General features: G+C 44.9%; 1 protein-coding gene across 1 annotated transcript in view; it reads left to right on the top strand.

The window, feature by feature from the left end:
* The window catches only part of UNC79 (unc-79 subunit of NALCN channel complex), a 628,882-nt gene that overhangs the window by 201,058 nt on the left and 410,480 nt on the right, over positions 1–17,344 (top strand). The window contains exon 17 of the mRNA XM_085626482.1: positions 4,692–4,832. Coding sequence (XP_085482608.1) covers positions 4,692–4,832 — 141 coding nt within the window. The remainder of the gene's footprint in view (positions 1–4,691; positions 4,833–17,344) is intronic.

Below are 17,344 nucleotides of genomic sequence, written 5' to 3'. Positions count from 1 at the left end.
TCTGTTTACACCCTTCAAGACCAAAACTGGGCAAAAGTCCCTGAGGCTTTCTGCACCAGGAAAAGTACTGATTATTATCCTTGGTATTCCTTTTCATAGGAACTTGAATAATGGCTGCTTTATCCAGAAGGAGCTGAATCCCTTGTAGAAGGGCTTGATGATGAATAGAACAGTGGGGCAAATGTGCCCCACAAAAATATTGAAGAGAAGGATTTAGAAATGTTATTAGATACCCTGTTGAGATGATCTCTAGGGCCCATTCATCTATTACTGAATGCGGCCAAACCTCTTTGAATAAGAGTAGTCTTGCAATGGGAGACCTCATGGCTTATTGAGGCTTTGGAAGGTGAGGTAGGTTTTGTGGATATTGATGGAGACTAAAACCGGGATTTATCATTAATAGGGGTGCCCCTGCCATGACCCATCCACTGAAAGGGCTGGCCACATCCGCTGGATGTTCCTGGTCCAAACACTCTCTTATAGCCAAGCCACATCCTCTGGAAAAAGATTGTGCAGGGTCCATCAATTTCATGTTCTTTCCATACTTTTCAACTAAGTCCTCTAGGTCTTGGCCGAACACCTGAACACCTTTGGGCGAGTAAAGGGAAGCTTCATCAGGACAGCCTTTTGAGAAGCATCCATATGTGCCTATGAACTGCAGTTGCTGCACCAGGAGCGGCTACTGAGGCACACAAGTTATCAAAGTAGACGTCTGAAAGAAAATGGACCTGCTTTTTCCATCATTGCCAGGTTCAAGAAGCAGTCTGCCCCCTCTTCCATTGGCTTACCATAGTTTGGAAATCTCGAAGTAGAGGCTGTACAGTGTAAGTAGTATAAACATTGGCTCCGGCATCAAAATTTGATGCTGAGTAAGCCCTCTTGACAGCGCCCTTGATTTTCTTGTCAAATGTGTCCACTGGGATGGCATCTTTTGAGATACACAAACCCTGTATTGATAACCCAGCCATTAATTTATCATCCATCACTGTGAAGGAAGTCCTCTGTTAAGTACTCTGGGGGGTAGCGTTTGGCCATAAATCTTGGGAAGGACTGTTTCTTTAAGTCATTTCATTCGTGAGAAAGGGGAAAGTGGGAGGGCACTAAGCACTGGTATTGGGAAAATAAGTCCTCCTCATTTGAAGTGGGCACAGGAGAAGAAAAACCTAAATTGCCCCCAAGATGTAGTATACCCTCAGATAAATCCATGGCCTGGATAAAACAACCTCTGACCTCATCATTCTCAGAATCAGCATCCGTATCCACAGCCTGTAATCTCTATATCTGTGGTGGTAAAGGTGCCTCTTTGGCCTTAAAAGCTGATTTTTCAGCCACTTTTATCATTCTTTGTAGTGCCTTCATCATGGCACAAAAGAAGAGGACCCTGCACCCTCCTGAGGCAGGGCGCAACTCGAACTTGCTTCTTCCTCTATTGCACAGCACGTTGGAAGCTCACAGTGCTTCCTGTTTGCCCCTGGTTATCAAGGGGACAAAATCTCCCGTGTTACGAGATGAAGCGAGGACACCATCTTTGGATCAGGCAATAGGAGGAAGAAGGCAGTGAATCGTAGTCCTCAATAACGACTGCTTTGTCATTACTAATTATTTCCCCTAAACATGTGCTACAAAACACATAGTACCAGAAGACTGAAAATACCCCACCTCTGTATTGCTCACCATGTGAGTCTTGAAAATGAAGTTCTCGGTCCACACTGTCCAGCAACTGGTCAGACTGCTACCTAAGATATGAAGCTGCTATTGCTCGCCTCGCAAATTATGGGGAAAAAAAGTCCGTAAAAAGGGTACAACCTGAAAAAAAGGAAACAAAAGTTGAAATAAATACTTGTCCACTGGGAAGGCAAACATCGACTGTGCTAGAGCACTGGGCAGGTTTTACCATTTATCCTGACTTTAATCTTTTTAGTTGCCTGAGAGGTAAAGGGGAGTAAACATCAAACAAATAATTCAATTTGCAAAGAAGCCCATTTTGACGCATATTAAGAAACAAGAATCAATAAGTTAGGTTAAGAATGTTTTACTACAAACTAAGGGCCTGACTGATATATATGAATCTCAAGAACATATTGTAAAGGTATGAAATCACCACAGGTAAACTGAAACGTCTAACGAAAGGAAGTCTTTGTAGCATAGGCATGTGAGAAAATCAGTTGCAGCAATACATAAGATGAGAAATCAAATCTGATGATGAGTGTACAGGTTTCAATCCTCCTGTCTATGCTTGAATACATCTAAATTCGCCTAAACAGGTCTTAATCTAAGTTGGAAACTAGAGAAACCTAGTTACATTGGCGAAAGCAGAAAGGTGTCAACATAGTAAAGATTTCAGTGAAAGTTCTCCAAATCAGTACAATGCACAGCATAAAGACGTACAATGAAAATAGGAGCAGAGAGGTCTGTACGTATCTGATTGTCAACACCAATTAAACCCACAAAACCTCCGAGACTACCACAGCATCGACTCCAGTACTTTTCCACCTTCTCACAGTAAAAATTGGCAACTTCTCTTTATTTTCCGCCATGAAAAGGCAGTCGGAATTTGACTTTGGACACCCCTAGCAGGGCCCCCTTCCCCTATGGGCCTCCGCTATTGGCCCATGGGGGAACCTGTGTTGCTCCCCAAACATCCATGCCCCATGTGCAAGCCCCACATGGTGCCTGGCACAGAGTTCATAGATGTTTGTAAACATTCCTTTTTCCATTGTGGCTTGTGCAGGGCCCTTTTTGGGCCGCAGCACAAGCTGTAATGCAAAAAGTCATGATTCCGACCACCTACAGGTCGGTCATATCATAATTTGGCAGGTGGGACCTGTGACTACTTGTCGGTCGGTCCCAATCCTGCTACGACACTCGTCTGACTGACATCATAACGAGGCCCAATGTTTGGTTCTTCACTCTACATTAATAAGGTTAAGGAACACAATAGATATATTGTGCTAATTCACGTAAATGTCACTCTTAAGTGACATATAGGAGTAGAGCATAAATTGTGCATTTCCAACAGTTTCACAGAAGTAAAAGCTCAGGGTAGGACTGATTGAACATCTCCTAATGTGACGTTCTGGAAATCAGGGTGCCAAATTAGGGTGAATTTTTTGGTTGGACTAGGTAAATAATATATGTGGGTAAAAAATTCAACTTATGGAGTAAGAACTGTGATGAGGAAGATGAATAAGGAGGTAATAATACATTCATGAATGTCCACATGTATATCTGCCTAGGAAAGATGTGTCATGTAAATAGATACCAAATTAGGTAACAAAATGAGACATGAAGGGGAAATTCCATTGGTGTATCCATTCCACAATGTAATTGTGTGTCAGGTTTAGAATCTTGTTGGTACACGTAGCATGGAGTAATCTTCACCTCGCAATGCATGTGATTGTAAGCAGGGGAAATTGGAGGCTAAAACTAGATCCTACACACATCTACCACTACACAAGCTGCAACAACTGCATCATCATAAGCTATACCATTTGCATCCAGACCTCAAATCACAGCTGCAAAGTGAGCAACAGCCACAGCTGCCCCACACCTACAAATGTAAAAGGTGGACTAGCGACTGCAGCCAAGCTGCCCCTCCTGAACCTGTACCGTAGGGATACCAAATTCAGGCACACCTGACAATATATAATCCAGTTCATCCACTCCTTTGGTGTCACTTAGGATGAATGAATATGTTATTATTCACACCCAGGAGCAGGACATAAGTAACATATCCATTGAGGGTGCCGATAACTAAGATATGCCATTACTGATGGCGTCTGAAGATGCTGAGGCTTGGAAAACCTCCAGCTGCCCAAAAGGACAGCGACCCACTTGCAGTTTCATCTCGACAGATCCTGGCTTTCTTCTCAGAGGCCCCTCATTACCTCCTCCTTAGGCTGACTCCCATGGTGGCTAGGCAAGCTTTCATCCAAGGGACGTACGATGACTCTACAAACACCCTCTTGGCCCTGAGAGAAGCACAGTCACATATAGAGACCAGTTCAGTGTAACCGTGACCACCTCAGTGTAACAGAAAACAAGCCAGCTCTACCCAGAGGGAAACAGTTTTTATAACGAAGACTTAACAACAAGATGCCTTCACAACAAAGGCATTACAATGTCAATGTATTACAATGCCTGCCTTTACAATGGAAGTTTTTATAACGAGTATTCCTTTACCATGGATGCCTTTACAATGAATTTCATTGTTAAAGCATGAATGGTAAGGGCATAATCGTAGTAAAAAAAAAGAAGGTATGGTAAGTATTAAGGGCCTCATTTGGATGTCGGTGGGACAGGCCATAGTTGGCGGTCCTACCAACATCAAGGCCATCGATCCGACCACTGCATTATAATGCGGACGTTCAGACCACAGTGGTCTGGGGGACAAGGATCCATTGGGGGCGGCGGTCGGACTCCTATCCCTACCATGAGGACAGTGCCTGCACAGGTGATGCTGTAGTGATTAGGATGTCCCTTTCCGACTGCCTTATCATGGCGGTTCGGTTTCATCATAATTTAGGTCTAGCACATTTTATCTTAAATTAGTGGTCCATTTTTGCAATGTTTACAATTCTCTAATATGCTTTTACATGTATCCTTAATTATCTTTTTTCAAATCAAGATCGCCTAATGCATGTCAGAATGTTTTTGTAATGCTCCTGTTCCTGTCTTTAAATTTGCCACAGGTATTGTCAGAACTAGACATTGTGGTTCCCCTCGAACTTCTAATCAGCATGTTTTCTGATGGTGTCAACTCAGTCAAAGAACTGGCGAATCAGAGGAAGACGCGCGTCCATGAACTCGCGGGAAATGTCCCAGCGCGAAGGGTAAGTGTTGATAATACTCACATTACTGACTAGCATTAGTCTTACTATGTGCTTTAACCATTTTTGAAAACTCACCACTTGGCAAAAACCACATATTTGTACAGAAAATTGGGCATGAACACTGTGGCCACTATGACGATAACATCAATACGAGGTTAAATATTGAAAGACGTACCCAAACACACCAGAACCATGACCAGTCAACACCTCTAATGAGTCTCAAGCCCCTCTCGACTGAGTTGGGAAAACAACTAAATGGAGATCAATATGCCTCTATTTTTAGTTATGTACAGGGCTTGTGTCAATGTGGCCACTTAACATTAGTTTGCCCATCTATACACAGTTCTCCTCAAGTAGGCTTGGAGTAACACAGAAATGTTTCTATTAATATCATGCTTCCAGTTATTTAGAGACAATTGTGGTGTAGACTGAAAACATTTGCATCTCAAAATACTTTACAATATGTCTTAAGCCAGACATCACTGATCGCATAGTTTTTAGAGACTCTCAGGATATTTTGACATTGGTGGGTAGGCCGTCAAACCGCTGGGGTGTCAGAGCCCCCCCTGACTACACCAGTACTGTACCAGCTCACTTGGGGTCTTTTCCGTTGCATGCCACCCTGGTGGGGCATGTTTGATGGAAGTGGTTCTGCCAACATATTATGAGCTCTTTCAGCAATCTTGTAATGCCTGGTGGGCTGCTGTGTCTTGCTGTGCTGCTGAGCATTTTCTTCCAGTAGAAAAATATTAAATTTGTTTTTATGATGTGAGATTTTTATAAACATTCTTTGGGGGTCTTTTGTTTATTTTTTGACCACCAATGTTTACATTGGTAACCATGAGCGTGAAACATATTCATATGAAGGGTCACTCTGAGTATGGTGGGCACTCTGACCAAGCCATTAGAAATTCAGCTATTCGCCTGGTACTAAATGAGGAGGGAACCAGGGGTTTGAAGGGAAAGTCACCCCATCAACTATTGCACTAAAAATTTACATTGATAATTCTGTGGTACCTGCCAAAGCAAGAATATATCAAATAAGCATCACAGACAGAACAAAAAACAGATTTTTTAATTATTTTTTAATTGGCAATGAATTGTAGCTCCTGTTCAAGAGTCCTGGTCGCCTAAGAATGAGGTTCTGATGTTAGGACCTCCAAGTCTGGGCTCAGGGTGGAATGGTACAGAAGAATATTCTCTGGGGTTTCAACCATTCCTCTTTCCTTCATTTTGAGAGATCACAGTGTTAATTTGAAAGCAGGCAAGATGCAATACTTTAGCTAATAATCTATTATATTATATATTCGGTTATATGCCAAAATATTATGGCCAAAAATATCGGCAACAGAAATATAGCCCAAAATCAAGAACACTAATAAAGATTATTTAAAAAAATAATAACACTATATTTAATAAAAAACTACTTTTTGTAGAAAAAATAAAACATAATTCATATCCGAATTAAAGCAATTACATGTTTAACAATTTTCAAATTAATCAATTAAAATTTAAAAATAATGATCATTTTTTTAGATCTATAAATAATTACAAAATTAATATTTAAAAAACTCCCCAACGTATTCTCCCTACAAACACAGCCCACCAAAACATTTAAATTAAATTAAAAAAAACTTTAAATATGTTACAAAGTAGAAAAATACACTACAAAATATTAAAACATACTTAACATTAAAATACCAACTTATAACCCAATAAAAGACTTAAAAAGAGATGTCCTTATTTTCAATTTTCTGTCCTACAATATTTTTGACATGACAACAGTTTGTACCCAACATTTGAGTCAATTGATATACACAGTATATTTTTGGAAACCCCAAGGAGTGAGAGTTTCTTGCACTAATACCTCCATATGTATATCCTAATATTGCAGTATCACCTATTGCTGTCTCCTTCTTTATTTAACTGAAGATAATAATGTCGCTGCTGCAACTTTGCTGGCATTATCTTATAAAACTCTGAAAGTTGTTGTTTTCTGTACAGTTCCAACTACTACCCGAGACACTCATTTCACCAGGCAAGGTAACATGTTTTACCACCTCAGTCCACCAGTCTCTACGATTCTTTAGTAGTATTCTTTAGAGAACTCTGCATTGTCGGCTTTGAACAGTAAGAACTGGTGCATATGGCTGGGTAGCGCATTATAAAGAAGCATGTTTGCATCATTTACATATTTTCCAGGTCTGCATGGGTCCACCACGATGGGGTTTTTTTTTTTTTGATAAGCAATTTTATTGATTTTCAATGAACACATATGCGGCAATGAAAACACAGCCAGTTTATCGCACAGTGAGCAATACATAACAGTGACAGACAAAACGGGGGGGGGGGAGTGAGCCCCCCACATACACGAGTCCTACTAGGAATAGCAAGTGACAATGTCCACATCCATGTCCATAGGAAAGCCTCCGGAAGTTCAGTCTTCTACCACCCCAACCCATTTACCCCACACCCTTTGAAACTTTTCAGGATGGGGATTGTTATCCTAAACAGTGATGGCTTTTAGGAAGTGCCACTGCAGTTGCCTCAGCTATCCCATCTTCTCTCTGTGAGCGCACCCAGCCGGGCCCATGTCTGTAGGTCCGCCTCAGCGCTGCGTAAATACTCTATCTTCCTTCACATCCTGACCATGCTTATGAACAGCATTACGGGTTAAAAGAAAACTACACCTCAAATCAGGAAGACATAGACACGAGTTACAAAGCATATCGTTGGAGTAAGTTAGACCTATGCAAGACAGGATTGTCAATCTTACAGCCAGTTCTCCATTCATAGCTGTCAATAATGAGTGTGTAAATTCCACAGCGCCTGTGGACGCCTTGTAGTTGTGTCACTGAGAATAGTAGTAGTAGCTGTTCCCTGGGATACCACTGAGTTGTGCACTCAAAGAGTGTGACTTCTGAGAATTTTCCAAACATTTGCATTGCTTTTCCCACACTCTCTACACTTCTAAACAATCGAACCAGATGGAAGTGGCTGACACAGTGTAGTAAAGTGAACAAACACCTCTTTTTCGAGGTTGCATGAGGGATGCCTTTACAGGGAAAAATGTTTTCAATATGCAATAAAAGATGAAACTCAGAATCCAAATGGCATGTTTGTAGTCTTACACTTAATCTTAAATCTTTGGTGTGCATTGGCATTTGGCTGTGCACCTGAAGATTTTTGACTAATTTATTATTGGATCCATTATTCTTTAAATGCACTTCTTTTGGTATTTCCAAAGGGGCATGGGGATACGCCTAACACTATGTTCTATTTACTACCTGGGAAGTGGACCTGAAGAGAATGAAAGAGAAGGGCTTAAGTGCCAGCAGGCTACCCTCTGCAGGGGTCTGTATATTAACATCATGACACTGTTTTGAATCCCAATTGGGACAGCTCTTCATGTCATCTTCCTTAGCTTTATAAAAAGAGGGATAATGAGGTCACCAATAGGATTTATTTTTATTTAAAATGCCCTGAAACAACAAGGGATGCTGTAACCACGAGCTACAGCAACAAATGATTGACGGAATGCTGAATGAATCAAACATTCACTTCTAGTCAAGAGATCTGAGTTAAATCCATTGTTCTTTTGCTCACTACACCACCCTACTTTAGACCCAGCCATCTGCAAATCATTCTTGACCCTGTTCCTGATGGGAACAGTCCAGCCCAAACTGCCAAGCCTGGGCCTCCCTGGACCCGAAACAAGCATCCTGGGGCCGGTCTAGCACAGTATATATTTGCTTAGTGAAAAAATAAAGGTTTGGTGAGCGCTGAGTACATTAAAGAGCACATTTCAGGAGTACAACCCACTGCTGTATAAAAATGATCTTAAAACCATGAAATTCTAGATCATTGTTCATCAAGCTTCATATATGTAATCATACATGCACACCAGAAGGGTATTCCAAATATTCAGAACAAAAGTCAAAGATTTTCATAGCTTAGCCGATAAAGAATTCTGAATTCCTCATGGAATCTCTAAAACAGACTCCGCTATAATGACGCCATTGCACTACTGTGATACTATGATGTCAATGTTGTGTTGTTAAGGAGGTTAACTAATGGGCAATTATGTATTATGAATTCATTTGAGGGTGTAAAACCCCAGCTTTAAAAAGTGCTAAGCTGGCAAAGTGTAAAAAAACATAATCAAAAACAAGCCCTCACTAAATCAGGTCCAAAATGGCTCTATTTCTCACAGGAGGGGCCATGTACCTTTTCTACCTTAATACCAGAAGTCCCAGTGCTGGGTTTCCGGCTGTACAGAAGGGGAGGTTTGGAACTGATCAGTAAGCGCTATTGCGTTACCCTGCTGTCAATCATATATGACAACCGCAAGTGACAGCGAAGAAAACAATTCCCTGCAGCCAGACGTTCCCCTGATCTTTTAACTGCATGGAATAGGATGGAATAGTGCACAATTAGCACCTCAGTTCCATGTACATGTGTTTTTTTGACATAATAATCAACCTTGCAGTTGTCATCTGTAATATCTGAGTAGCAGACGTTTCTTGTTTAACTAACCGTGCCAGTAGTGTCCCAGTCCTATGCCCTTCCCTGTAAAGTCTTTGCCTATACGTTGTGTAAATATATTTTTCTAACCTACAGATGTCCGTCATAAGCGCTTCCTTGGTCTCGGTCCACTCTATCAATTTTTGTGGGCCTGCACTAAGCTCAACCTCCATTTTCCCCAGTTTAGACTCGTGTTGAGCGACATCGCTTTCCAGTTGCGTTCGGACGCCGAACGTGGGCTTTATACATATGTCTAGGATCACTACCTTCTTGGCCTCCCACTCCATAGCGCGCCTCGAGGCCAAACCCCAATTTTCCTGAAAATAATTGCCTAGCTGCGTGGAAATTGTGGCCAGAAAGAGCGGGTCCGTGAGTGCATCGGTGTTGAGCCGCCAGAGGGGTACTCTCCTGGTCCCCAATTCCAATAAAACTGGGGAATGATCAGAGAGGTATCTTGTTTGGTACGTTATTCCTCCCACACTCTAACCCAAATCTGAGGATAGGAACCAATGATCCAACCTACTGGAAGTCTGCGTGGCCGGTATATAACACGAAAAGTGTCTTACTGTGGGGTGGTGTTCCCTCCAGACATACCACAATCGTAGCCCCAGTACCATCCCTTGGAGTGCTGTGGTCATTTTGGGGTTGGTGTGTAGCTTTGGAGGGTCCCTATCTAGGGTGCTATCTAGTACACAGTTCATGTCCCCGGCGAATAGTATCGGAGCTCCCAGATAGGGGGAGGCCAGCGTAAGGAGATTCCCAAAAATGGAGGCGTTGTCATCGTTTGGAGAGTACACATTAATGATACATATTTCCGACCCGTCTAGCATCCTATGTAAAATGACATAGCTCCCATCGGGGTCCGTAACTTGGTGTAAATGTTGAAACGGAACCCCCGGTGCTATCCATATAAGGGCCTCTTGTGCAAAGCCAGAGTTGGAAGTGGTGTAGACTTGATCCCTCCATTGTTTTCTCAGACATTTTTAGAATCCCCCCAAACATGTGTCTCCTGGAGACATGCCACCGACACCTTATATCTTTTCAAACAGTCAAATATTCGCCTACGTTTTTCAAGAGTGGAGATGCCTCGCACATTCCATGTGATTAATTTATTCATGGTGGCTGTCCCAGCACTTTTTGCTTGACACCCCATTTTACAATACAAGTGGTTGCATAGAGAGGTGATCATTATCAAGAACATACACAGTGCAATATTACCATTCATCTGAGCTCTACAAAGGACAGTCTGGTGACATTCAAACAAAACTACCCCAACTCCCCCCCCCACCCCCTGAGCAAAATCACATTCCTCACCCGTGCCATGTGTAACCCGGTGCAGGTAGGTAAGTGTCGCCCCATTTCCAACTACAACTCCCCGATTTATAACCTTAAAAAGGTAGAAAACAAAGAAATGTCATTAGCCTCCCCTCCCCACCCTTCCCCATTGAAGTAAGTGGATGGTTGACTGTTGAGGTGTGAGGACACGCCTCCAACTCCAGCAACAGGCACCAGCCTCTAGGGGGGCTTGAGCCCCCGCCATCAGTTGCAAATTCGTGATAAACTCCATGGTATGCTAATATCTCCCCCCTGTCCTCAATAGTTTAGTCCGAGCAAACACGCAGCATACATATGCCGTGGGAGTTCGAGTCGTTCAGGAACTCCGACACATACCATTCTCTAACATTGGTATCTTCGCTCACGTTAGTGCTTGACGGGTGTCCCGGTGATGATGGCCGTGAGTCCGGCACAATGTCCAACGCCTGCATTGTGCCATCTGAGCAGACCCAGATTCTGGGAGGGCTGTGGGTCTTAGCAGCATCCAGCGATTGCCCTTGACGCCGGCTACCCCTGGACTGACTGCTCGTTCCAGGCTTCTGTGGCGTTGTCATAGACGGGACCAAACAGGCCCCCGGTTAGCTTCTTGCGTCCAGCCAATATGTCCCTTTTCCTGCCGAGAAAAAGAATAACATTTTGCCACGTACTCCACCCGTAGCTTCGCCGGATAAAAAAAACTGTATCGAAGGTTCAGGTCTCTCATACGGCGTTTCACGGTTAAAAAGGATCGCCTTTGTTCCTGCACCCTCTGTGTGTAATCCGGGTAGACTGAGATTTGTTGCCCTTCATAATTCAGTTGACCTTTGTTGCGAGACAGTTGCAGCAGTAGGTCCCAATCTCAGAAGTTGAGAACATGGGCTAATATAGCTCTGGGAGGCACCCCTGGCTTTGGAGGGGGGACCACTGCTCGGTGCGCTCTTTCCACTGTAAACAAGCATTGGCATGGGCAATAGGTCTCGCTTTTGGGACCTTATAAGTATTTAGCTATGCAGTACAGTATCCTTGGTGCAACAACATCAACTGTTGCATGGCTAAAGACTTATAAGGTCCCAAAGGCAAGACCTATTGGCTATGCCAATGCTTGTTTATGGAGAAGGGGATTAGGTGGTGTGGCCCAGTCCCCTCCAAGGCCCGCCTTCTCCTCACATGGTGATTTTTTTTTTTTAGTTGGCAGGTCTGAGTAAGGTAATAGCAAGAAAACACACACGATGATTTCTGCAAGCTCCTTTTAGCTCCAAAGCCAACCACATAGGAAACCTGCGAGACCCAATAAAGGAAACAAGCATTTGCAAAGCTAATAGGATTCATCTCTGCAAAATCTACTGGTTTTGTCAATGTTGCTGTAGACATGTCACATAGCAACATGAGATGCTGTGCAGCATGGTATAAAGTTTTTTTCAAAGCTCTGTGATGCGGTCAAGGCTGGCCAAGTCATAGCACTTAAAAAAAAACAAAAAAAACTTTAAGCCATGTTGTACATGTTGTACAGCAGCTAGTGCCACTGTGCAACATGTCCGTGTCATAGCACTTTTAAAAAACAACTTTAAGTCATGTTGTACAGAAGCTAGTGCCGTTGGGGGGGAGGGGGTGGTGGTCAGAGTGGTCAGGGGACATCCCTCCGAAGTCTTCTGAAATGGCAAAGATTTTTTTAATATAGAACTGTACATTTAAGGAACAAGGGCCGCTTTAAAAAATGTTCCCCTTTTAGAAATACAAACACAGGGTCTGATGTTCGTTGCAGGCCATTATCAATGCCTTTGTAGCCAATCGTAGGGTATAGCAAATAGCGATCTGCTTAATTAATATTCATTAGAAAGGTTATTTTTCAACTGCCTGCCGCTAGACATTTTCAGACGCAACCAGCATCACAAAATTACCAACAGGCCACAAAATGTCAGTGCAAAATTTGCACCCACTCTTTGCATCATTTCTGTTACAACATCGGGCCCTTTGGATGGTGGCTAACTACAGGCCCCTAGCTACTTTCTGGGGGTAGGACCCACTATGTGCATTTGTCAAAAGTGCAGGAGTGGTGTGTGGCTGACACATGAGTAAAGGTGTTAAATATTATTCATTAAGAAAATCTGCATTTTCTACACTGCATGGTTATGCTGGCTAATTACACGTTCAGCATGCCTCTAATCCCCTTTCCATGTTTTGGGCCACTCAGTTACATGATTTGGCGTTTTCAGGCCTCCTTAGAGAAATGGATTCATAGAGCTTGTTTTGCTAAAATATGCCAGTGTGCATGAAAACTAGTGAGGCGAGCTGGAGTGAAATTCCCACTGTGTGCCCCACCTTACTAAGCTGGGACCCTGTCCAGGCAGTGGCATCTGTTTGCCTAACACACACATCACATTTTTGCCAGCTCTTCAATATTAAAAGTGCGCTGACAATCTGTGCATAAGCCTCACATGAAAGTTCCACGCTGTTAGCTATTATTAGCTCATCTGCGCATTAATTAAAACTGCCGTGGAGGGCGCACGGACCCAGTAGAAAGTCTCTCCCACCTCTATACCGAGGGTATTTGAGTTGAGCAGTTTTGTACAGTAGCACTGTCAGGAAAGATCGTCTGTTTTAATTAAAACCGGTCCCTCACAGTCACACCAGAGGGATAAAATGTCAGACGATGGCTCAGCTCGTCACACTAATTTTGTTTTTTTCCAAGTGAATTACATTTGTTGTGACTTCTGTGGTCCCTGGGGACCCCTCCCCCTCGCTTCCCTAGCTAGGAACGCCAGAACCGCCAGCCTTGCGCATCGCTCCTTGAACGGAAATTTGGATTTGGGGGTGAAAGAGGGCTTAATTGATGGCACCGGGACTTCCAACGCCGTTTGCCCTGGCAGGATGCGAGATTGCGTCCTTCTGGTGTTCCAATTGTGTGCGACTGTGCAAATCTAGCGACGACCTCAGGCTGCGAACTAAATGGTGCACCGGTGGGCTAATCGTGAGGAATCCGGGAGGAGGAGGATTTGGGGAGTGACGCGAGGTAGAAGTTGCTGGAGAAAAAGCTGCAATTTATGGCCCGTATATTATTATAGTGGACGAAAACCGATGAAGCTGCTACCGACACTTAAGTCGAAGCAGCTACCGACGCTCAAATCAAAAAGCTTACGGTTGCAATCTTTTTCCCCCTTAACTCTTTTAATGAACAGACCCACTGTCCTAGTTTCTGCGGAAACCTGGTTACCATGGGGATGGTACGCATTAATAATGGTATGTATGTTCCGTTTGTGCCTCTGACTGATAAGAATCCCAAAACGCAGTGATGCGTTCAATTTTTCCAGACAACAGCTGGGAGAGGGGTGCCAAGTTCCGGAGAGGGAGGGATAGCTTTCGTTTAAAAAGACCCACTTCAAAGCTATCTCCAACTTGCCTGGGATCGCACTTTTGTTGCGCGCACCCCTCATATTTGGACTGAAGCCTAGTGAGCAACAAGTGCGAGCGCGCCTTGCGCAAGTAGGGGGTGGGGGAGTGTGGCCGAGAGCAGGCAGCGTTTCCCTTGTGGGAGCGAGCACGATAATTGCTAACACATGGCGCCGCTCGCTCCCACAAGGGAATCGCCAGACGTGCACGCGTTGCCATTGGAAGCAATTCAACGCATGCACGTTTTTGCCTGCAAAGCTGTGCCGATGGCTAAAGGTCTCTTTTCCTAAGCAGCGCATACGTGTTGTGTAGGTGAGACCTAAAAAGTGCAAAGGTTTCTTTGGGGCTAAAACACCGATCAGCCACTCCTCCAGAAACAGCTCGGCCGTCGGGCCCTCCTCTTTCTCAGGGAATCCGATAAAGCGAAGGTTATTTCGCTGCAAACGCCCTTCACCTTCCTCGGCTTGGTCATCCAGTTGTACCAGTTTCTGCTGTACAGTGATCACAGTATCTTTGAGTGCGTGCATCTCTGTTTGTAGCGTACCCACATTCTGCTCAGTGGCGGTCACGTGGTCCGTGACCTTCCATAGATCGCAACGAAGCAGATTTAAGTCTATAGCCACGGAATCAATCTTGGTGTTCAGTTCATCCTGTATGGCATGAATAGCTGTTAGCACCTCCGCTACATATCGAGGCTGATCAGCGTTCTGTGCCGTCGATTCTGGGTCCGCGGTTAGCGTCGACATTGGGGCTCCCTGTTCCAATGGCAGCGGCTGAGCGGAATTGGAAATCTTGTTGGTCTGGGCTGTTTTGTTCCCCTTATCTTTGACCATGGTGATGTGCGGCTGAATAATGATAGCAAGGAAGGTCCCAGTTGGCGTGTAATGTTAGGCGGCAACAGTTGGTAATGATGGACCTGTTATTCGTGTTGAGCCTGCCAGTCATAATGTCACAAATGCACAATGCAGGACGTTAATTAGGGGTTGCAAAGGCTCTGCCGCCGCTGAGTGCCACTGACGGGGAAGGGGTTATCCCAAGCTTATGTCCCATATACTTGGAGGGTTCCGGTAATTGGCCCGGGGTGTGTATGGCCAGCCAAGTTCTCCCCCCTTCTACAGCAAGGCCCCAGTAGCTCCAGAAGGTGAGTATATCCAGGGCAGTATCAGTGTGCAGTATTAGCCGGCTCCACACTCCCAGCATTGAAACAAGCAGCTGGGTATGTCTCTCAGGGTAAAGGAGCCGTAGTCAAGATAGGCTTCCCACTGGCTCACCTGGTAACAGCCACAGGATGTAGTGTCAGGCCTCGGGCACTGTGGCCCAGCGCGGACATCCTCTCAATGCCTCGCACAACCGGGCCTCGGCAGCCCGGTCCTCTTCCAGTTAAAGCCGGAGCCACAGGAAGCCGCCACAGAGCAGGAAGGATGTCGGGTGTATGCAGCATGCACCTCCGAGCACCCAGGCGCAGCCCGCTCCAGCCCTCAGCAGAGCGGCCAGGGGAGGAACACTCCCCCCCCCCCCCCGAGTATTTCAGCAGCCGCTGCAGGCCGGGATCATACAACTAGTCTTCGGGGCTGCCCGTCGTCAGAGTTCATCAGCATGGGTCCATCATAGTTATTTGGCAGCCCGTCTCTGGGTGAGTAACAACGGCCCATTCAAGGGCCCAGGCACGCCGGCCTCCACGCCGAGTCCGTTATTAATCCGTCGAAGCCCACAAGATGGCCGCTCGGCCCCGGCTGCCGCAGTCGGAGATCCTCCATATTCCCCGGCACATCAGGTCAGTGATCCAGCGACGCGCTGCCGGGCTGAGAAAGGGGGGATTTTGTATAATGCGGGTGTTTACGGGTTATTTACCACATCAGGATTCTTTCAGGATATGGAGATAGCGGGAACTTGCGGAAAGTGTGAGTACTCCGCCACCTATTTGCGGCGTACTTGTTTAACATTTTCCTAACAGATCTGACCCCAGCCCTGGACGGCATAAATGCACCGTGTTAGACCTGGCATTTCTTGGCGTCGTTACCCCTGACGTTTTGCCTCTACCGCCTCTATTTTTGATGCTGTGATGGATTTTGTTTTGCTGGCTTAGATGCTTTGGGCACTTTGCCACTGCTGATTAGTGTCAAAGTGCAAGTGCTCGCTGTATAAAGTGTTATGGTAATTGGTTGTCCATAATTGGTATGTTTGTCTTACTAGTAAAGTCCCTAGTAAAGTGCACTATGTGTGCCAGGGCTGGTAATGCAAATGCTACTAGTGGGCCTGCAGCACTAAGTGTGCCACCCACACAAGTAGCCCTAAAAAGAGATCTCAGGGCTGCACTGCAGTGCCTGCGCGCAGTTTGTTAACTGCCTTGTTGTCCTGGCAAGTGCACCCACTGGCCAGGCCTTACCCTTCCCTTTTTATGCACATCACACACTCCTATAGTGGGCCCAAGGTACCTCCCATGGGCAGGGTGCAGTGTATGTGAAATGTAGCACATGTACTGAGGTATGTACCATGTCCTGACAGTGAAATACTGCCAAATTCGTTTTTCACTGTTGCAAGGCCATCTTGCCCATAGGACAGAATGGGGAATGCTGTGTCCCATGTTTTCAGCATATCTTCCCATAGGTATAAGATGGAGAGCTGGAGTTTAGTGTGCTTGAACTCAGAATTTAATAACACATCTTTTTGTGAAGATGTTTTTTGAATTGTGTGTTTAGAAAACACGCTTTTAGAAATACCTGGTTTCTTGTCCTAACCATCCTGCATGACTCAGCCTGGTTGTGTATTGACTGTGTGTTTTTGGATATGACGGGGTCTGGGAAGTGTCCTGACACCAGGGAGGAGTAGCCCCTTTGATGCGAAGAGGGCTGTGCTGCTGCCATAAAAGAATGGCTCCACCTCCTGTGGAGTGTCTGAAGCCCAGACCCTGACTATCAAAGAAAGAAGGTGGGCACTGGCAGGAAGTCACACAGGTCTGGTTTGGACCGGGCTCAGTGCCCCTTGAACACAAAGACTTCAAAGGCATTTACGGGTATAAATGTGAGAGCTGAGACCCCTGAACTCAAGACTGAACTCAAGCCTGAAAAAAGATTGAAATTACTTTGTGATCAAGAGGAACCTCTGGCAAAGAAGAACAGCTAAAGAGACTGAGGAGAAGGACTTCCCTTGCTGTGTGTTCTGGGACTGGCCTGTAGTTTGCTGATTTAACTAAGGAGAGGACAAGGGACTTTGCTGTGTCCCCCGCTTGAAAGGACTTTACTGTGTAATGTGTCCTGAAGTAACTTGTCTCCAAGGGCCCAAGGGGA

Source organism: Triturus cristatus, chromosome 9 (assembly GCF_964204655.1).
Source record: "Triturus cristatus chromosome 9, aTriCri1.1, whole genome shotgun sequence".
NCBI lineage: Eukaryota > Metazoa > Chordata > Amphibia > Caudata > Salamandridae > Triturus > Triturus cristatus.
The sequence above is the reverse complement of the archived record's forward strand: the minus strand, read 5'-3'. Positions and strand labels throughout refer to the sequence as shown.